Genomic DNA, 22,922 nt, shown 5'->3' on the forward strand with positions numbered 1-22,922 from the left:
CATGGCTTCAACACAGCAAAAATTTGTTGTTGGCAAACATGAGAGTCAAAATGCTCTAAACTCAGACCTCTTTGAGGTCATTTCATGTTAACTCAATTACTTAAAAGGCAAGACATTGTACAACTTTTAGATATCAAATAGGTTAAATTATAATTTTAATCCTTGAACCTTCCGACTTTTATTTGTATTATTATTTTTTGTCTATTTGGTTCTTGAACATTAAAAGATGTTTAATAAATCCTTCAACTTTTAACTGTGTCCGATAGATTTATAAATTTTACAAATGTCCAATAAATCCATTCAAAAAATTTAATAATTAATTGATCTAATAGATATCAAATTGAGTTTTATATCTAATGAGGTTTCCAATTTCGTGTCTACCACATTTGTGAATTTTAAAAAATGTCGTATAGGTCAAGAATATATTAGACTTAAAATTGAAATTCAGAAACTTATTTGACACGAAATTGGAAGTTTAAAGATCTATTAAATGCTTTCTAAAGTTCATGAACCAAATAGTCACTGATCTTTAAGTTAAGGGACTAAACAAGTAATTTAACCTTTCAAATATTATGGAGCCAAAAAACCGTTGTGAAGCCAGAAAATCGTTCCTTCGTTGAGATTAGTTGAAGTGTGTAAGCTAATTGAAAACTAATTATTAAAAAAAAGTAAAAAGTGAGGTTGTTGACATCTTGTTTTAGATTCTCAATGCTTTAACCTCAAGTAAACAAATGCCAACAGTTTACAAAAAGTAGTCAATATCTTCCAAACATGAAATATTTGGAGCCAGCCAACAATTGATCTGCTCAATGAAAATTCACACGGAAGAAAGTTTTTGTTTTTTGTTTTTTTTTACATAATTCTTTAAGTATTTATTGGTTTGGCAGCATCCAAAGCATCCATATCAAGAAACAAAGCCCTTGATCTGACATAGTAAATTGAGCCTTCAACACAATTTGTTTTTGATTGTGAGAAAGAAAAAAGATGCATAAGATTCTTTATTTAGACCACAAACAGACAAGTTTTGTTCACAACATGGGAGACCAAAAGGGAGACATTGCCAATTAGACAAGTTTTTTAGCCATGAGGTTGGCACTACTTAGATCATGTCTTGAATAAGAAAAAAAGATAATAATAATGTCCTAAGCTGCAAAAATTTGGGGAATCCACCCTCTGTCCTTATTTGCAAAATTCAAAGGAATTGGCATTTAGATTTATGTGGATAAACCATGTGAAGATAACCAAGGAATAGCATGTGACAGTCAAAAGTCCACATGAAAATTTGAACAAAGAAAGATTCTTGATTATTGTCCACAAACCTAATGTAAATGCTAAACATCTTAAAGTTAATTCGAAGCTTTTTCCAAGTTCAAACTTGATTGGTTAGTCATGATCAATTTAATATATCAATATTTCTCTATCGGTGCAAACTAAACTGATTTATCCCACCCATCTAGGGATAACGTAAATGGATCTATCGTAGTTTGAGTACATTTTTACTAAAAGAAAAAATTTCTAGTACTACCATAGTACCTAGCACTCCTATCTATTATTTGACACCTCATTAAATGATTCATTAATTTATTATTCATTTATTTTGTGGATTGTACATAATTCTTAAAATACTATTTTTGTGGCAATCAATGAATGAAAGTAGTATGAAATTTTTTTCATACTACCGTAATACTAGAAATTTTATCTTCACTAACGACACACTCGTATTAGTTTAAAAATAATTTCAAATAGGCCCTTAGTTTGTGATTTCACAAATCCCTCTTTTTTTTTTCAATAAGTTTTAGTGAAAATGATACATGTATAGCATAAGCTAGGTGCATTGATCTTAGTAGAACTTACACTGAAATTTAATCAAAATGTATGATTACTTAGACCTCGTTAGGTAACTATTTTGTTTTTAATTTTTAGTTTTTGAAAATTAAGCTTATAAACACTCATTCTATCGCTAACTTTTTTTTACCTTTATTATCTACTTTATATTGATGCTTTCAAAAACCAAGCAATTTTTTGAAACTAAAAAAAAGGTTTTTTTTTTTTAAAAAAAAAAATAGCTAAGAATTCAACTTAAGAAAAATGAAAACCATGGTAAGAATCTAAGAGAAAATAAACTATACTTTCAAAATAAAAAACCAAATAGTTACTTGACGGGACCTTATTTTCCCAAACTAATATTGAAATACTTTAAACAATTCAAAAAGATCATAATGAGCAAAACTATATAACAACCCAAAGACAATTAATTTCAAGACAATCATACTACTAACATTTAATACAATTCCAAATAACCAACATTCAACCTGCATTTCATCCAAATACTTTGAAGGCAAAAAAAAAAAAAAAAAAAAAAAGGAAGAGGTAATATCATGAAATACTTTATTATTTCTAACCATTGTAACTCTTGCGATTCTAGTTCAAGAACCAAAATTTAGTTTCCCAAAGAATAGAATAAAACAAATTGTCCCATCATGCCATTGAAGTAGATAATATAGTCAAACAAAAAATGTTTATGATGGAAGAAAATGAAACATAAACTAAAAAAGAATATATAATTTATGATTACAAATCATACAAATGTATACTAGAAAGCAAAAAAAAAAAAAAAAAGAAGTTTTAATTTTACCCACAATTCTTTTATTAGACACTGACAAAGCCAGTAACATGAAAGTGTCTAATGAACAAGAATGAAAAACAAAAAATTCCCTCTATATATAAACAAACCTTTCTAAACCCAATTAACCAAGGCAAGTGAAAAGCAAAGGAAAGATGAAGGATTTTTTATCATTTGCTTAAACTTAGAAGCAAACCCTTTTGAGGTTATTCCTCTATGGATCCAAGAATTTCATTTTCAAATGATTTTGTTGAAACAAAACAGGGATTGAAGATTGAGAATATTTACAGAGAAGCACCTGTTTCTTCTGATTTTGAGTTTAGTGTGAAGAACAGATGTATGATATCAGCAGATGAGATTTTCTTTCAAGGGAAGTTGCTGCCATTGAAGGACAGTTCAAGGAATAATAATCTGTTGGTTAAGACAACTTTAAGAGATGAATTGCAAGTGAATGAAGAAGATGATGAAGAAGATGAAGTTTCATTTCCAAAGTTCACAAAAGTTTCTTCTGCTAGCTGTTGGAAGGAGAAATTTGGGTTCAGGAGATCTCATTTTGTTCCAAAGAAACAGAGTAGAAATGAAGGGGTTTTGAAAACTGTTGAAGAAGAAGAGAAAACTTCTGTTTTTCTTCATGAAGACCTCATAAATATTGCAAGAAAAAATGGGTAAGATGAAAGATTTCTTTTTTTGTTTTTGGTTTTTTGTTTTTTGTTTTTTTTAACAAGTATACAAATAAGTAGGGGCAGAGCCAAAAATTTTCACAGAGATTTTTCTACATCATTTTTTTTTCATCCTAAAAATTAGGCAACTTCTTTTTTTGTTTTAGTTCAACAAATGAATAAGGGTGGTGATGAACTTTCTAAATTTGGTTTTGGATTGACAATTAGGAAGACAAGTTTAAAATCTTAGGTCCGGTTTAATAACCATTAGTTTTCGATTTTGGTTTTTGAAAGTGAGTTTGTAAACTCTACATCCACACATGAGATTTCTTGTTTTGTTATCTAACTTCTAAATTCATTTTCAAGAAATATTCAAGCTCATGCTTTTAAAACTACAAAAGAAAGAGAAAAAAAACTCTATTCGGTAATCATGTCGTTTTTTATTTTTTGATTTTTAAAAATTAAGTATATTTTCTCTCCAATTTTTACAACGATTTGCATCTTCTTACAATGGTTGAATTCTTAGCCAAATTCCAAAAAACAGAAACACGTTATTAAAACCTTTTTTTTTTTTTTTAATTTTCAAAATTTGGCTTGTTTTTTAAACTATTGATAAAAAGTAAATACAAAAGAAGAAATTTGGAAATAGAAATAGTGTCTATAGATTTATTTTTTTTTTTTTTAAAAAAACGAAATACTTACCGAGCGAAAAAAAATACATTTAGTTATGAAATTTGACTAAAAATTTAAATTTTTAAGCAAAGAAATTGTGAAGAAACATATTTTTCAAAAATGGAAATCATTATCAAACAAGTTTGTTATTATCTTTTTATATACTTCTACAAATCAAAAAGGGACAGAAAGAAAAGGAAAATAGAAAGATGTTATTATATTATTGAAACTGAAATGGGAATGAGCTAAAAGAAGGTGTTTTATGAACAGGAATTGTTACTTGAAGAAAGCTAACTCACAGAGATGAAAGGAATTAGAGAGATTATGGGTAATAACCAATGTAAAGCAGAAGGATATCACAAGATTATCTTCAGATAATTACAAGCTTGTTTGAGGGTTTTTGGCTTAAAAAGAGAGAAGCTTTTTCATCTCTTTTGTTTAGTTACAAGAAAAAATCAACCAAAAACCCTTTGTGAGATCAGGTTGGGAACTATAACTTTTTTATTTAATTTTGTATAAATGCTTTAGATTTCATGAGCTACCTAGATTTTCATTTTATCATGTGTAATTCCTTCATGGATTTTGTTATAATACATCATAACTCTATTATATTTCTATATATTATTGAATAAACATATCTCAAATTTATTGACTATATCAACAACTTTATAACCCAACCTTTTTGTAACAAATATAACTTTATCAAATTTATTCCATAAAATGAAAATGAAAAAAGAATTGGATTTAAAGAATATAAATCAGCACAGTCAAAATTAAATTTAAAATCATTCAAGTGTTTTAGTAAGATAAATCAGAGAACAGCAAAGAATTTATTATGTATATATGAAAAATGAATAAATCATTAAACTAGTTAAAATAAACTTATTTTAAATAACTAGAATTAGAAATATTAAAGTAAGAGAAAAGAAATACCATTGACATGCTCTGAAGTAACTTGATTAGATTTATCTAATTACAATGGGTAACTAAACCCTTTCTTTTATTGATATTACGTCACAAATGAGTGGTGAAAATTAAAACATAAACATTAATTTGGAGTTGTCTGCGATTATGAAAAACCTACTACAAACTGATCTAATGGTCGTTGAGACCACCCACCTAAGATTTAAAATCTTAAAAATTTTGTCAATAAATGTTAATTAGCATGCACTACGTCATGGTCATACTTGTCTAGGGTGTGTTGCCCGTGACCGCATTCTCAAGCCAACTCCTTTTTATCATACTTTCATGATATGTATTTCATTAGTCACATTAGCTTGTTTTCTTTGTACTTTTTGTTGTAAGTAATTCAACGACCTTTTGCATATGCAAGGGTGACAAAAATCTTTTTGCTTCGAATGTACTATGTGGGGGTAAGACTAACCATCATATCTTCATATCCGAGGTATATGTCATGAAGTCGTTGTTGTCCTTTATTGTTTTCTACTATGACATTTATTTTCTTAAACATACATTCAAATGTTTGCGAAAACTTTTTTCTCTAACTCTGTTTTCGAAAATCATTTTCTCTGAAACGGGGGTGGTAGTTGCGTATTACGCCTGTTGTGCTGTTGACAGTCTGAATCTGAATTGGTTGGCTTGTTCATGGGTGGCAACAAGTGTCGCACAATCACTTTTTATGAACCTTCGAAAGTGCAATTGTGACACACTGCACTCAATAGCGGATCTAGTACTTCATGTCACGAAGGGCACAAATTTATATAAGGTTAAAGTATAGCACATGTGTTGGGGTTGATGCCCTAAATCTCGTGGTCTTGTAGTTTGTAAACTGTATTTGTACAAATAGATTATTTATTTAATAAAATAAGTTGTTATTTTATTTGACATTTAGTTGCATTAACTTAAAACCAATAAACTAAGACGTAAGGTTATTTGATGAAGTTTAAACATGCATATGGAGACATACAGGTGAATCATGTTTAAGTAATAACTTGAACGGTTTGTAGTAAATGGATAAGGCTGGGTACCTTATCCTAGTGACACTACAGATACGACCCACTTTGTAATTGTTACAATTGTTGTAAAGTGTTACAAATAATCGATTTTGATCATTCATGTGGAGACATGTAAGCGGAGGTATCCTATACAAAAAGTTTGTATAAGACCGAACCACGAAATGAGTAGTCTCTCTTTATAACACCATTGCTAGAAGATACTCACATTTCACTAAGATGACCATAGGTGACTTGACCTAAATCATGAGTGAGTTGTGTACTCTTGCCTATGAGGGGGGTCATTTGATATGCATGGGTGAGAATGGCCAGATTCGTCGACTCAATATGCCTACCATTTTAGGGATTTGTCCGAGTGGGAAGCCAGGAACACAACTACACAAGAAGAAATTCGCTCATTCCCGATTGTTGGGGTAAGTAGATAAATTACTCCTTAAAAACTAATTCTGGGTCTTGAACAATGTGGCATCATATCCTCTCTTGGCCCGAGAGGGCTTCAGTTATAGTTGACTATGACTAATTGTTCATTAGAGAAATTGGTGATACTTAAAGAATTAGATGTAACTACAGGGGTAGAATGGTAATTTTGACATAGTAGTATTTACGAGTAATTTGTGAAGGGTCAACGCACTGTTGATTGATTATATCCAATGGACACAGAAATATATTTACAGTGCGAAGAATGCAACTTCAATCTTTAATAGAGTGACCGGTAGTTAATGAAAGGGGATTAACTTAATTAAAGAGTTTATTAATTAATCTCGTATCATTGGAGCCTTGTAGGTCCATAAGATCTCATTGTTAGCTCAATAAGAATTAATGAGAATCAAATTAATTTTGGATTAATTTGAATTCATTTGAATTGTTTAAATTAATCAGAGAAAATTAATTGTATATGATACAATTAGTATAATATATGTGATATATTATAATATAAAGTTTTAATGAGAGAAATAAATATTTGAATATGATTCAAATATTAATTATATGAATGTGATTCTTATAAAAACTATAGGTTAAAATTAATATGAATATGTTTCATATTAATACTATAAGTTATATGAGAGAATTATAGACTATAGATTATATTATATGCGATATAATAAACTATAGGTTATATGTTATATGTTATATGAGATATAACATATAGTTTAGATTTAATTATATTAAATTGTTTTAATATAATTTGATTTTGAATTTTGAATTCAAAATTATAACTCCTTGGGAGTTACTAAGGGAGTTAAACAGAGGTGTGGTTCGTTTTTGGGATTCAACGTGATATTCATTTTACACAGAAGAATTCTATGATCTATCAATCTCCTCTTCATCTTCTTGACCAAAAGATTTTCTCTCAAAGAGTCTCATATCTTCCTTGACACCAAAATTAAAAATAGAATCCCACAAGTCTTTGTGATTCTCTCCTTGAGAATAACTATGAAGTTCTTGTGGTGGTGTCCTCATTGTGACATTCGAGATCTTATCGAGTTGCTGTGTTCATGATGTTCGAGATTAAGATGAAGAAGTCCAGTTCGTGATTTCTTGTAGTGGAAAGGAAACGTGAAGAAAGTGTGTCTTCAAGGGTTAGTTTCCTTTTCCCATTTTCCTTTATAATTTTGTGATAGAAGCATGCTTAGTTTTATTTTTGTTTATCCTGTTTTCGTCGCCTCTGTAATTTCATGTTATGTAAAACAAAAAGTTCGAAACACAAGATATTTGATTGCTTCCACTGTGGAAATTCCAATCCCTTCAACATGGACTTCTAAAATTGTGGGTATGTATAGTCCTAAACTTAAAAAAAATGTCTAATAAGTTTTGAAATTCTCAATTTTTATATCTAATAAATCTTTTACGTATTTGAAGATGTTAAAAACTAAATGTTATTAGACATTAAATTTAACTTTTTAATAGGTATTGTGGACATGTTTTAAAAATTAATATATCTATTAACTACAAAATTAAAATTTTAAGATTCCAAAAGGCTTATGATTCAGTTAACTAGGATTTTCTGTTTGGAGTGCTACTGGCTATTGGTACTCCTGTATAGTTTGTTAGTTGGGTGCAAACTTGTGTCACATCTCCTTCTTTCTCGGTGATGATCAATGATTCTCTTGAGGGTTATTTCCCGGGTAGGAAGGGACTGAGACAGGGTGATCTGTTATCTTCCTTTCTCTTCGTGATGGTAATGAAAGTTCTTTTGAAGTTGCTGAATAATCCTCCTGTGTGGTTTAGGTTCCATGACTGTTGTGAGCGTGTTGGCCTAACTCATTTGGCTTTTGCTGATGATCTCATGATTTTCTGTGTAGTTGACCAGGGTTCTTTGGATTTTGTGAGGAGAGTTATTGCAAACATGGGGAAGAGCTCTATGTTTATTGCGGGAGTAGATTCTGTTGAGGCCGAGGAGCTTGCTACCTTTATGGGGTTTGCTCTTAGTTCTCTGCCTGTCAGGTATCTGGGGTTGAGGGTCTCGGGATCATTTGTTCTTTGAGTGTGGGTTTGGGAGAGGGGTATGATCGGGTGTGTTACGTTTGTTGGGGTCATCTCATCGGGTGGCTGGGTGGAATGTCGAGTTGAGTTGGGTTTGTCGAGTGGGGACGGGTAAGGGGGTACGAAGTAAATTGTTTCAAGTCTTCTAGTGTGCTTCTATTTATTCTATCTGGTAGGAGAGGAATCGTCAGTTGCATGGAAGTCGTCCAAGGATGACGTCTACTTTATTCCATCTTATTATCTCTATGGTTCGTGCTCATGTTGTTTCCTGACAGGTTGATCTTCTTGGTCTTCTCTAATTTTTATTTAATGTTATTTTTTCCTTTGTGTGTTCAGTCTTTTGTTTCCTTTAGGTGTTGCCCTCGATTTGTGGGGTTTATTTTGTTTCGTGACTGTTTCTCTGGACGATTATTCTGTTTTCTTTTGCTATGGCTTTTGATCTCTGGTTCGATTAAGAACTCGATCTTTGTTGTTGCTTTGTTTGCTGTGGTGCCTTGATCCCGGGCTGTGGGATTCTTCTGTTGTTGCATAATAATATTACCTATTCAAAAAAAAAATAAAAATCAATTAGACAATTTTTTTTTGCCTAATAAAATTGTTAATTTTTATACGTTTCTAATATTTCTGAGATCTGTTAGGATATAAAATAGAAAGTTTATAGATATATTAAATATTTTTAAGAAATCTATTAAAAGTTTAAATATTTATTAATCACAATTTTCAAAACTTAGGGACTAATTTATAATTTAATCTTCATAGAAATATAATTTTAGATGTATTAGTATATGATATTTATCAAGGTCTTCTGAAATAGAATTAAGTTTTCTAATTCAATCACTTTTCGTAAAATAATTTTCTAAAGATTAAAAAATATTAGTATATTTGAATATATAAATGTGAGAAAAATTAAAAAATGAAACTAGAAAAAACTATTTTAAATGACAAAATTTCTGAAAATATTTAGAATTAATAGCAAAATATGACAGTCTAGATAGACCACGATAGACTAAGTCTCACAGTCTATTGCAATCTATTACAGATAGACTTTGAAATTTTGCTTATTTGTAGATATTTTGATTCATTTTCTACATTTAAAAACAACCCAATTAACTAACACTTCCCATGTACAAAAAAAAGTAAAATAATATATAATATATCTAGTGAAAAATTCAAACAATAACAGTAAAAAGTAAATAGAGATAGTAAAAGATTAACATCTTATTTGGACTAAAGAAAAAAATGTTTTTCTTTTTTAAAAAAATCATTTTTGATTAAAAAAACGATTTAAAATAAACTTTAAATATGTTTCAAAATCTATTTTAAGTGGTTGTCAAACACATTAATTTTCTTCGAAATAACTTATTTTCAAAATTAAACACTTGAAAAATTAATCAAAAGACCAAAAAAGAGAAAATAAGCCAAGAATTTAAATATATGTAAACACTTGATAACATCATTTTAAAAAAAAATTAGAAACAATTTGCATATATATACGTAACCATTTGAGGGAGGCACGTGCTCCCTTCCTAAATCCGCCACTAACAGCATCTTTAAAGTCAAAATTTCAATATTCCATCTCACAAATGTTGTAATAAAAAAAATAAAATAAAATCTAGGTAGAAATTACTCCGTTGGATTAACTAGGAAATAACATCTCTTCTTAACATGTACAAAATTCAAGAAAATTACTTCTCTCAAAATTGTTCGATCCTTCAAATTGCTAGGATGGTTGAATTTAAGAAAAAAATAACTTGGTAAACAATTTGCTGAACTATGCACAACTTGGAAAACAAATGATCAAGTATTTACAAAACTATGCACAAATAAGAAAACTATGATACATTTTCTCAAGCCTCAAAGAATAAACTTGGGTATAAATAACTATAGAACTTGATCATTATAATTACAAGGGACACCTAGTATAAAAATTTTCTAACCAAAGTCCAATATTTTACATTATGTACAAAATCTCCGTCTTCTCGATCCAACGGGGAAAGAATGCCTACAAGATTCTCACTGTACATCTGCAACAAACGAATACCATAAACATCACAAGTGTAGGAAACAAAAACAAAATTTTTTTTAGTTTTGCTATTCGCTCCTTACTAAACTTCTTAAAAGCCAAGCCAAATTTTGAAAACTAAAAAAAAAAAAAAAAAAAGGTAACTTTAGTTTTTGGGTTTGAAATTTGACTATGTTAAATGTTTCTCAAGACATATGACAATCATAGTAAGAAAATCGAGAGGAAACCAGCATAAATTTATAAAATGGAAGCAAAAAACGAAATCGTTATTGGGAGCCTTAGGTTCTGCACTTACATGATAAAAAAACATTGCGATGTATTATTAAAAATACTTGTGTTATATCTATTTAGAGAAACAGGGTTTTCAGGCTTTACTCAATGTTAGATCTAGACAACAGTTCGATAACGTGCTGATATAAAAGCAACAAATTTCTTTCCTATAACGTTGCCAAACCAATAAGGAATATGTGCGCGTGTATATATAGTCCGACTACCTATCTTCTTCATGATATTTTCTATGCTTAAGCACTGCCCATGGAAAATGCAGAATTATAATTTATAACCGTAAAAGGATCGGAATAGAGATTCCACTCACATTTACACCCGGCTCCATCTTCAATGGGTAAAGCGCTTGTCACGATCTCTTTTAAGGCGACGCACAATGCAATCGTGATTTCATGTGATATTAAGCTTAAACTCTTTTCATAGTCATTCTTGACTACACCATCAATTCTGTTCCCACGAGTCTGTAGGACCTAAATACTTCTCCATGGATTCTCTTTTGCGCTCAGGATCAAGGCTGCATGCATGAGAGAGAACCAACATCAACCAAGTTTCCAAAGATTCTCATATTATTGCGTATCCAACAATAACTAAGCGAGCACCTAAACAAACAAGAAAACAAAAAAAGCAATGACCTATTTCTCAAGCCAAGAAAAGTGTAATGTATGGCACTTGCACATGCAGAAGCTGGAGCTATAGCTGCAGCTGGAATTGCTTGAACAGCAGTTGCAAAAGCAGACACTGTACTGGCTCCACGTTGATACTTTTTCAAGGGAGTTCGAACCAAGGCAGAGGTAGACTTCCCGAGACCATCACTAAGGCTTTCATAAGCCTGTTAAAAATCAAGTTTAATTAATTCTATAGGGAAATAAAAGAAAGAGAAATTATATGTAATGAACAGAGCAAATTTGCTCACGTCATTCCCCAGTATATAATAAAATGAGGAAAAATAATAAAAAGATGAATGGTAGTTGTGTGTCAATGTCACATTGAAAGATGGCATTCAATCCTTCTTTGTAGTGTTACTAACATCTAACCATGAAAAAATTTGTGAAACATCGTACGAAGTAAATCAAATGGACAAAGTTCAGATTTCATCTCCGTGCACATATAAAGATAACAAAAATTTGAAAATATGCATAAAACTATCTTCTTACAGAACATGTTTTAAATAGATTTTCAACTAAAGGCGGATTCATGTGTTAATGTGATTATTCTATCTTGTTTAAAATTGGAAAAATAATCATGGCGAAAATTGAGAGTAGTAACTAAGATTACAGGAGTTCTAAAATTCCATCTGGCATCAAGATCTGGATCATCAAACAGTAAGGTTACATAATTACTGATTGTATGCAAACTCGTCACATTCTCTATCATTTCCTTAGATAGGGAAGTACATACATCCCCTAGTACGATCACACTTGGAAGATACTAAAATAAATCCAATCACTGGTACTGCTCAGATTTCCTTAAAATAAAGAGACGCAAAATGTTTCTTAAAGCAGTATGGACAAAACACACAGCTTGTTCAGATATGAAATGTTATTGTCCAATATATTTTTTCAGAAGAATTGGATGTCTTAGGTCAACTTTCTGTTGAAGAAATGAAAAGAGACTAGCCAAATGCTCGAAATTCAAAGAAACCAACAACAGAGAAAACAATAATAGAAATAATACAAAGATAATTAAGCTGGAAAATAAAAGTGATTCCAGTTCAAACCATTCAACCAATTTCACACTATTTGAACCCATAATTTCAAAGGCAACTGGGTACCCACGGTAGTTTCATAGTTTGGAATACCCATGGGCATTTTGACATGCAGGATATGAATTCACGACCAACAGTATTCTTCTTATCTCTTTTCGACATTCCAAACAGATGGCGTGTCATTTCTCTATACATTAGAAACTGGAATATGATGCATGCAGATAAATATAGAAGATTCACCTTTTTCAGTCCTTCTTGAGCATCCTTGGGTTGATTGGATCTTACATCAGGCTTTGTTTTATACCGTACTTTCACTGAAGGAGGAATACTAGTGAGAATGTACTCTGCCTGGAGCAAAATGTCGTGAGCCCCTGCAGCCAAGTGTACCCCCAGTCCAACAGCTTCAAGGGAAATACTTCTGAGAAATGCAATAGTACCTAAAAAGACCAAATTATTGGAGTTGCTGAATATCATGAAAAGGGGAAAAAACGGGCTATACAAGTGTTGAAACTACATCTACAAAGGCATGGTTTTAACCCCATGGAGTTTCATCTTGCTTTACATCCATTAATATTTTTTCCCAAGTTTGATATAAATGTCTACCTTTACGAATATAGGATTTTTGTTCTCATGAGAAAAACAAAGTAAAGGTTCAAAATTGATTTTATATTGGAAATCATTGAAAAGGTTTCCCAAAGTTTATTATATGCTTTCCAAGTATACTTTGAACAAAGATTTATCCCAGAACCAAACCACCTATATTTACTGTAACCCATAAATTTTATCATCATAAGTTCACATGAATGATCAAATTTAAAATTTTATGTTAATAAGCATTAGAACTTAGAAGAAACTACCACTTTTCCTATAATTAAAGGTGAACTGTCAAACGATTATTATATTTGACATATGATATTTTTATCACTTTTGCAACAAACGTAAAATACAACCCCAAAATAAAAGTCACCTCTTTGCATCCCTTTTAATATTCTTCGATCCTTTTTGTAGCTCTCAACCGGAGAAGACAAAAGCTTTGAAGCACCAGAGCCAACAGCAACCAATGACCTAACTGCAGGAAGGCCCTCCAGTATTTTACGTATCTATATAAGGTTGTAACACGTTACGATTAATTACTATAATGTAAGAGAATAACCAACAAGCTTTCTAGTTTCGTATTACCTGATTATGAGATATATCTTCCAACCATTCCCCAACAACTGTTTCACATACACTGCCCCAACCATAGACTCCAACAGCTTGTACATGCTTCAGGTGTAGCTCGACCCCCTGCACCAGTCAACTTAATTAGTGCGATAGGGACACAACAGCCCACCTTGACATTTAAACAAGCATCATTTACAGGAAAATAAGACTTTGATGAGTAACGTAGTTTGTCATTCCCACTGTTTTGAAAGGTGAGGTGCAAGGCACAAATGTTGCACCTTGCCTTGGATAAGCAAGGTGCGCGCCTTACAGTGCCTTTCAAGAAGCGCCGAGGCACGCTTAAGTGCACCTCTTCGGGCTTTTTTTATTTTTTAAACGAATCCCTAAAACGCAAATATTGTTGCCGTTTATTATAAAATATAATATATTTATAATTTTAAACCTAATTCTAACTTTGGCATCATTATACCTATGCCTACGATTGATTTACGAGTACAAGTGCGGCAGAATGCAGATTACTTCTTTACATCTTAAAAAAAAAAATAAAAACAAAAACAGAATGCCTCATCCACCGAGGATTTAAGGATCAAGCTCTAAAAGTTACAAAGTTGCACAAAGACATCCAAATAAAAAATTTGAGTTCGTTAAAAGAACAAATACAACTACAACACAGAACAAAAATAATTGAAACATTATAGGTTAGGGTTACAAGTCCAATTTTTCTGTATTTTTTACTCTTGGATTCTTCTTCCAAAAAAAAAAAAAGGGAAAAGAAAGAGGAATTGTGCTTGTGATTGTTTTTGTGTCGTTTCTTTTTTCTTTTTTCTTTTTCTTTTTTTTTTTTTTTTTGTAGGGTATATTCTATTAGCTTCACTTAACTTGGTGTTGAATGACTAATATTTAATTCTTTTTTCTTTTTTCTTTTTCTTTTTTTTTTTTTTTTGTAGGGTATATTCTATTAGCTTCACTTAACTTGGTGTTGAATGACTAATATTTAAATCTTATCTATCTTTCGTTTTTTTTTGTATATTCTTCTTTTAAATCCCATTTCTATCCATCTATGTTTTGGTTGTTTAAATTAACATATATATAGTATATGTATTTGTTTATATAGTGCGCCTCACGAAAAAAAAAAAGTCTGCACCTAGGCTCCAAAGGGTCATTGTGCCTTAGTGTGCCTTGGACGTTTAAAAACACTGGCCATTCCAGAAAAGGTGAGACTAACACAACTCAGTTGGAGATGTTACTCGGTCTGTCAGACAAAGTAACACCTCTCTTGACTTACTCAAAATATATATGTAGGCAACAAAGCAACATATTCAAGTATTGACATATGAGTTTTTTCTAAAAGTAACTCGTCAATTTAAACCGGACATCATAAAGTAACATGGCTAATATGATATATAATACATAAAATTACCTAAATACAAGAATGTGTTTCCAAAGGCAGCATAGTACAATTGGACAAACTGTGAAACAAAATGCCTAATGTAATATATATCATCAAAACAAATTGTCTATACATATAATTTGGCACCCAAAGGGGAAAGAAGAAACAGGTCATCAATGTGTGTGTATGTGTTTTGGGTGAGTGGTGGTGTTACCTTCCAAGGAACCAGATTTACAAGTTCAACGTACTTCCCACCTCTTAATGCAGCCAAATCCACACGACTAGGACTGTAATCAACACGGACTACAATTGGTTGTATGTCAAATTTCTGAAAAATACAGAACATTTAGTACATTGTTTTTAACCATTGGATATTGAGGTCAGTTTAAACTTTCTTGTTCAGTGGCAACTTTTATATATATTAAAAAAAATAGAAATTTCCATCATCATGAATCAAATAGTGCTCGAGTAGTTGAGTAGACAAATAGAAATCAAATAGTGCTTGTGCTACACCTTACCTTGCTAAGCATGCACTCCTCACTTTCAGTGCAACATTTATTTCAATATACTAATGGTTAAATCAACTTAGAAAAAAAAACAAAAAGCTTTTGGCTCTTTTCAACTCTCACCTTAAGCACACCTCTTTCCCACAAAACTTGGAGAAACATGAAAGTGGACTAAATTGTAGAGGAAACAACCAGCACTTTTCATTAAAATATAATGAAAAGAGATTAATGCTCTAACTCAGAACCCAAACGGGAAAACTAGAAAATTAAATAATAAATATTAAAACTGAAACAGTACAACTAGATAAAAATTGTAAGGAAAAGATAAAAACGTTCCAATTAAGACAAATATCCTTAATAGAGTTTCCTGCAAAGTTTTTAGAAAGAGAACACCAAGAAGAGGTCTTTAGACGAGTTGAACCAAATTGATCGTTCCAAGGAAGAGACTTGCTATTAAAACCCTCTTATTGCGCTCAAACCATAACTCAAATAATAAGGCTTTCACAACATTAACCCACAAAACTTTGGACTTTGATACCACAGCTGGACAAATCAATAAATGGAAGACATTTTTCTTAAATGAATTCATTATTCAGGAAAACCCACTGATGTTGAATAGTGAAAATAGTTTCCACCAATATTGCCTTGAATACTTCTTGTTAAAGAATATATATATATTGCCTTGAATACAAACAGTCAAAGAATAAATGTTGCAAGGTTTCACAATCCTTCATGCAAAGAGATCAAATTAGAATGCGATAGGTGATGTGAAGGAGGCTTTCTTTGAAGAACCTCTGAACAATTCCGCAATCCATTACTCATTACCCAAATAAGAATGTTGATTCTTTTAGGAGCTTTAGAGTTTAGAAGACAGCCATAAAGCTGGAAAAATCTCTATACAAATAGGAGAAGAACCTGTCAAATGCTTTCTTAAAGATGGAGGAAAACATGGAGAACTATAAATTTAATGATGGAAATGGAGATGTGATTCTATATAGTTAATATAAAATCTAAAAACTGTGTTTGAATTTTTATTGTCTTTAGTAGTCAATTTTATATCGATATCATTGTCTTATCCTTCATGCTGATTTTTTATATATATATAATCCATATATTATGAATTTCACTTCATTGAAGTCCTCATCTTTTTTCACCATGTGCTTAAACCCTAAACAGTGACGACACCTCCAATCACTTCACTTTTTTAGAAACACATTCACATACAAAGTTGAAAGGGTGAAATGAAAAAAGAGAAGGAAAAAAAAAAGGAACTATGTGCCTGATTTCAACATTTAACTAAGAGAAACCAGTTCCAATGGATTCAGTTGCTAATGAGGACTTTAGCTGGAATTTGACAAGGCAGTGATAGGAAATAGAAATTGATAGAAAATAGTACTGAAATATAAAAGAAAAATTACAATACTCAAGTACTACGAGAGGTCTAGACTCTCCCAAAATAACTCTTCCAAATTGGTAAAATCCATTTGGAGCTTGAGGGACATTCGGTTGGCTGAAATTGAGTTTATGAAGAGGCCATTTGAATGCTTTTTTAAAAAAAGAAAATAAATGGAAAAAATGTAATCACGCAAAATTTTCTGTAAATCTGAGTCAGATGAACAGAGTTGCGAAAGAATTGTTTTTTATTCAACCTGTCATTCTAATGCATTAAGATGTTAAGAGTTCAGGCTTTAGGGTCATTCTAATGCTTGTAAGAAGATGTTCTGAGATCTTCAAAAATGCAATTCTATAAGAATGCGAAGGAGAATTTTATTAATTAAACTTCAAAGAAGAGAAAAATATGCAAGATGAGACATTTTGGGCCAACTGTATCTTTTCTCCAAAATGCTTTGGTGGGAGGTGGTAGAAAAATAATTTGTTCTATTTTGGTTGCAAATAAGGCCGTAGAATAATGCAAAAGATTGAAAAGATGATGAAGAGAATAATACTAGCCTTCAAGAGCATATAATACTGGCCTTATAGAGCATAGGGAAGAAAAGGGGCAATAAAGCCCCCGAAGGTTTTGAGAGTCCAAAAGCAATAAGCGACAAAATTTGGTAAGAGAGAAAACTCTATACCACAAAGTAAGCAATGGGGATAACTTTGAAGATGGAAGATCTCTTTATGACCTAAAAACTCAAAAGAAATATTTGCATTGCTACAATAACCACCGCTTCTGTATCACAAATGAAACACAGCAAATGGTAGTTCCTAGCTGCCACTCAACAAGATCACTGGTCCAATCTCTTAATTAAAGTAGTACAAAGAAGAAAAATAATGTTAAGTCATCCAACCAAGGCCATGGGAGTGTACCAAAAATTAACACAATTGGTAATGATCGAAGAATCAATCAAGATCAAATTCGTAAATACTGTAACTAATTGATGTAGGGCAACCGGTGTCTTTCTTGGATGGTTCTTGTTAGCTCTTCTTGTTCGTTTTTTCATTTTCTTTTAATTTTGGTTGATTGTACTTTATAATAAGCCTAGTTACTGATGTTTTTACAGCCTTAATTAAATGGCTGATTAATTGGAGTAAACCCTTGTAACTGCTAAGTTTAAGTTGTTGTCCAGCCTATTTAAATAGCTGGATATCCCTTCAGTAAAGTATTTTGCATTTTTCAGTCTCCTTGTCTTCACCACTAATATTTAGAGATCTTAACTCTTGAGTCCTCAACAACTTCATTAATTATAAGGATTGCATCCAAATCTGTCTTCCCTCCACAAACACCCCTGGACTTCTTATCTTATAGGCAAACTTTTCCCCTTATAAATACTTCAATTCTTCATCACATGATCCACACTTCATCTGATTTGATTCTCCATTCACCATACAAGGATTTTTATCACCTTCGAGGTGAAAAGAATTAGCTACTAAGATAAATCAGTCACAAGGGCACAAGTCTGAGTCAAGGTAACACAAAAGTAGGCACAACTATGTGTGAGTGTGTTGTGAAAGTTCTTGCCGTACCAACATGCATAACCAATAAAATTTTGCCATAACTTGCCTGAAAATAAGGAAGCAGTGCCTCCTCTGCCAAAGTAAGCCCATCATGACTTCTGGTTGTAGGTATGGTTTTTAAACCATCTGAATCTAGTGGACCTGATGACCGGTTTCCTGATGAACTTCTCTCCCCAAAAAAATTAACAAGAAAATCAAGTTGGCATTGATGAAGATGTAATATCATAGGCAGAAAACCAATACACAACCTGAAAGGAAAACAGGTTATACACCCATAATAAGTACACATGAAAGATAATATTGTTACATAATCACTAACATTTGTCATGAATATCTTATAATAATATTGAATTATTTTGAGGTGAGGAATAAGAAAAGGAAAGAACATCCTTAATAAGGACAATGAAAGCTCTATCCATCGATATGGTGGAAAGGAATGACAACTCCTTCCAACCAAACAAAAGAAATTGTCTGTCATTCCCTTCTCTTCCACCATTGGTCATACAAACAAACATGCAGAAAACATCTTGTTGGAAGAGTTCATGTCCTTGTTGGACAAAAAAATGAGCAAACACAAATCACATCTAACATAGGAAACTAAAAACTAAAAATTGGCGCACCGGTATTCCTCAAGAGGGATCAAAGGATCTGGTCTAATAGCTTCTAAGTCGAGCTTGAATGCTTTTGAGGAAGACTTGCGAGGATGATTCTTTGAATTGTAATATCCCAGTACCTTTCACAACCACCAGAAAAAGGAGGGGGGAAAATCAGTCTGTAAAAAGCATAAATGTAAAAACACTTCAGTCGGGTAAAAGAGAATACCAGCTTCCAAGGTGCATCTACACTGCTGTCATAAAGATGGAAATCTTGAACCGAAAGAGAAAGTCTAGATACACACATTCCACCTACTGGAAAAATATCATATTGAACTTGCATTGAAGATAATGCAAGCTCTAGACATGTGTGTTGATCTCTTTTAACTGTACCCATTGGTAGATCACTATTCACTTTAGAGACTTGCCAATCAGAACCGGCATACATTCTCCATTTCACATCAATATTATTAAGTAGTACACGTCCACTTGGCTCTTCAACCTCATCAAGACTTATGCTCTCATTAGAACAAAGATCATCAGTTACCAAGTGTTCGACTTTACTTACATCTGATATGTGGTTTTCAAGAATTTTCATAGGCAAGTCCCCATACCAACCACTTCTTCGTTCTCCAGTATCTATACTGCCAGAATTTCTGGAATTACTAATATCAGAAGGTAATTGCCGGCCTATCGCCAGATCTGATAAAGGGCGGAGTTCAGACAAGCAATACCCTTCTATTATTTCAGGAAACTGGCGGTATTGTATGAAAGATGTTTGACCATCAGGATCTGAGCCCATGAAGGAATGAGCAGGAGAAGAAGTTTCACGAACGTCAGAATTCGAACTGCATACCTCAGCATGAAGACCTTCATTGGGTAAAACACTACATTTTGACTTGCTATAATCACATTCTCTGGAATGGTTTTTATTTAATAGAAATGCATCTTCACATATTTCATCCATTAACCCAACTTCACTTTGTTTAACTGATAAATTGTGACACGGAGGAGAAGATGATTCAGTGTCAATCTCTTTTCTCTCCTGTCCCTGTTGGACATTATTCCATCTCGTTTGCAAATGAACAATTGATTCCTCGAGATCAGGGGCAAATAGCTGCTGAAGTTGAGCAGCCAAACGTGCCAGACCAGAGGCAGTGTCATGGCATGTTTCCACAGAAATGTGTGCTTTGTAACATTCTAACTCCCACTTAAGGCCGTTATTACAATTAGTTCTCAAAATTGCTTCAATAAATGTCTCCCGGGCGACCTTAACATAGCCTACCTTGCGGAGATCTCCAACATTGTAAGCATCAAACACATGCTCATAATCAGAGACACTACATAGAAGAAGTCCGAAATCTTGTACTGTGATTCTGTAATTATCTTCAACTACATCTGCCACACTAGAACTTGAAAGTGTCACTGAAGATGCAGCCAGCAAGCAAGCAACATAATCATCCTCCAACTCTTGTTTGAAAGTTGAAGAACTGGATTCTGTTTGAGAAAGTCCGCTTTTGACCAGCAAATTCTTCAAGTACGGATGATAATTCAACCCCACATCAACAAAGTTAAGAAAAAAACAAGACCCCGATGACTTTTTTGGTTTCTCTCTGGGCATAATCTCGTTACCTTCTGGTTCAACTGGAGGAGAGGACAAAAAGAAAAAGGAGTAGATGACATCTAACCAATCCAAGCGACCTCCTATAGCCAGAATTGTCGCACATCTTATAGTTATTGAAGAAAAACCCTGTAAACTGTCAGGATCCCACAAATGCATAATATCAGAACCAGCTAACCTTGAAGATAAAGCATTTGAACCTTCCCCATCCCCACGCTTCATGTTAGAGTTGCTACATGAGATCAAAAGGAACTCTTGATCAGGATCTTCAGAGATGAAACCCAGCAATTTTCCTTCTCCATGGGCCAGCCAAAAGAAATTGGCACCCTTGATGCCTCCAAGGTCGGAGACCGAGATTAATTCTAAGTTTTGAATATCTAATCTTAGATGATACCATGATCCAGGAAGTTCTCTCTGCAAATAGCACTTTGTACTCTCATTTGAGTCTGGCCTAATGGCAATTTCTAGACAATTACAATCAACTACAATAGATGTTTGACACGCAACTAATCCTTTCGTAACATCAACTGCATCACAAGTTTCACTTGACAATCCTTTTATCAACTGATCTAAAAGAAAATGGAAGGCTTTATATTGAACAGTACCAAAATTGATTCTGACAAGAGAGAAAAATACATGCAACACCAAAGTGGAGCTCAAAATCATTTCTTGTCGAGTCTGCAAGTTTGACTCCTCCACATCTTTCATATTAGCAACGGAAGCAAACTCATAATCTTTTCCAATGAACTTACACCTGCTTTTTGATTCCTCTAGATTAGCTAAGGACTTGGCCTTCTTTGCAATCCATGGACCTGTGACATTAACCTCCTGCCAAAACAAAGTTAAAGAAGAACCATTTGTTCTGTTGGAGGCAGACAAAATGTTATGAGCTAAAAATTTCTTCCTTTGCACATTGCATGTGCTACTTTGATTTATATCTTCTTCGAAAGTAACCAAGAATACCCCAAGACTACCAAATCTGAAATGCAAAGCATTTTTTTCTGACAAATAACTTTTCTGCAGAGCCAAGTTACCCCTGTGAGTTGTTTCCTCCTTTGTGATTGGGGGGGAATAAAAATCAAGAGCAATAAATCGATCCCAGGAAGTGTAGCCCAAGTCCTTGTCACTTTCAAGTGGGAAACAAAATATTACCCTTGCATTGCTGATTATTATATTGCCTTGCATGCTTGAGGATGACAAGGCCGTAACTTGATTAGAGCTGCTTTTGGCATCCTCATGATCTGATGTATAGTTCTCCTTAAAGCACTTGTGGTTGTTATCACCAGGCATACAATTTTCAACACCCTTTAGTAAATCCAGTAGCATTTTCACCAAAGTATAGTTCACCCAGAAAACAAAGGGTGGTAGATTCAATGAAAATGATTTTGACATAGTAGAGTTCTCATCAGAAGAACTAGATGTCGTATTCAATTGGGAAGAAGTGATGCCATAGGTTTTCAGCAATGTAATTTTTGTAACGTTGTCTTTGTTTTCACATGGAAAATCCATATTGAATGAACTATTTGATTCCACAAGATCAGGATCTTCGGCTGAAAAATCAAATGGGGGGAGCGCATCTAGGACATCCACTTGCAGACGCTTCATCAGAACCGTCTGGAAGTCACCATTACTATTGTGGAAGTCAGTCTTTGAGGCATAACTTCTGCAGTTCAAATAATCAGCAACCTCAATATGCTTGATAGTTCCATGAAACCTTGTTCTTTGAGTAGATACCTGCTGAACAAAATGTGTTAAAGTAAATGGGACTAATAGAAAAGTATCCTCTACACATAAAATGTTGAAAAGAAGAGCCTCCATGCCAGTTGAGGAGAGGGAGGGAGATAAGGACACGGACACACATAGAGTAATACATGAGAAATATAAAGAGTCCTAAAGCACAATTTTACCTGCATAAGAAGATGGATATCACTGAATTTAGCAGCCACAAAATGAACCTCTGAATCTGCTTTGATCTGTGCTTTCTTGGTGTCAGTGAAATGATACTTATTGTCATCGTGGAAGGAAATAACAACGGAAATTCCAGAGATAGCTGCTCTAAGGTTTGTTTCAACAGGCTGCAGTTCTGTATGCAGTAATTAGTGTATAAAAGAGTATACTAAATGGTAAACATGGAGAATTAACTAATCTATTGAGGCATTGAAAAAAATAAAAGAAAGCTTATCACGAGACCATAACTTATGATGGGAAAAAATCAATTGACAACCAATAGCCTTGAGTCCAGGTAATCTCAAGTAACATTGCCATG

At 32.8% G+C, this 22,922-nt stretch overlaps 2 protein-coding genes across 6 annotated transcripts in view; one reads left to right on the forward strand and one right to left on the reverse strand.

Annotated features, from left to right (window-relative positions):
• The first annotated feature begins 2,742 nt into the window (after nt 1-2,742).
• LOC120070205 lies at nt 2,743-4,437 on the forward strand. Its single transcript, XM_039022071.1, has 2 exons — nt 2,743-3,288; nt 4,225-4,437. Exons 1-2 carry the CDS (start codon nt 2,840-2,842, stop codon nt 4,259-4,261), a joined length of 486 nt encoding a protein of 161 aa, XP_038877999.1. The 5' UTR covers nt 2,743-2,839; the 3' UTR covers nt 4,262-4,437.
• Nucleotides 4,438-10,145: 5,708 nt separating this feature from the next.
• The window catches only part of LOC120085551 (autophagy-related protein 2), a 17,057-nt gene continuing 4,280 nt past the window's right edge, over nt 10,146-22,922 (reverse strand). For 2 of the 5 annotated variants that reach the window (XM_039041582.1, XM_039041618.1), the window contains exons 4-14: nt 22,564-22,739; nt 19,265-22,390; nt 19,063-19,175; nt 18,489-18,690; nt 15,193-15,306; nt 13,604-13,711; nt 13,392-13,524; nt 12,665-12,861; nt 11,352-11,548; nt 11,030-11,233; nt 10,146-10,435 (exon numbers count right to left, since the gene is read on the reverse strand). In XM_039041582.1, coding sequence (XP_038897510.1) covers nt 11,161-11,233; nt 11,352-11,548; nt 12,665-12,861; nt 13,392-13,524; nt 13,604-13,711; nt 15,193-15,306; nt 18,489-18,690; nt 19,063-19,175; nt 19,265-22,390; nt 22,564-22,739 — 4,439 coding nt within the window. In that variant the 3' untranslated portion in view covers nt 10,146-10,435; nt 11,030-11,160. Of the gene's footprint in view, nt 10,436-11,029; nt 11,234-11,351; nt 11,549-12,664; nt 12,862-13,391; nt 13,525-13,603; nt 13,712-15,008; nt 15,058-15,192; nt 15,307-18,488; nt 18,691-19,062; nt 19,176-19,264; nt 22,391-22,563; nt 22,740-22,922 lie in introns of those variants that run through there. The other 3 variants (XM_039041592.1, XM_039041609.1, XM_039041600.1) reach the window with 3 other exon arrangements.

Source organism: Benincasa hispida, chromosome 1 (genome assembly GCF_009727055.1).
Source record: "Benincasa hispida cultivar B227 chromosome 1, ASM972705v1, whole genome shotgun sequence".
Taxonomy (NCBI): Eukaryota; Viridiplantae; Streptophyta; class Magnoliopsida; order Cucurbitales; family Cucurbitaceae; genus Benincasa; species Benincasa hispida.

Excerpts from the sequence above, each read along its gene's own strand:
- LOC120070205 (XM_039022071.1), top strand. The coding sequence starts at position 2,840 with ATGGATCCAAGAATTTCATTTTCAAATGATTTTGTTGAAACAAAACAG. Across the intron at positions 3,289-4,224 it reads AATATTGCAAGAAAAAATGG|GAATTGTTACTTGAAGAAAG; the intron begins GTAAGATGAAAG and ends TTTTATGAACAG.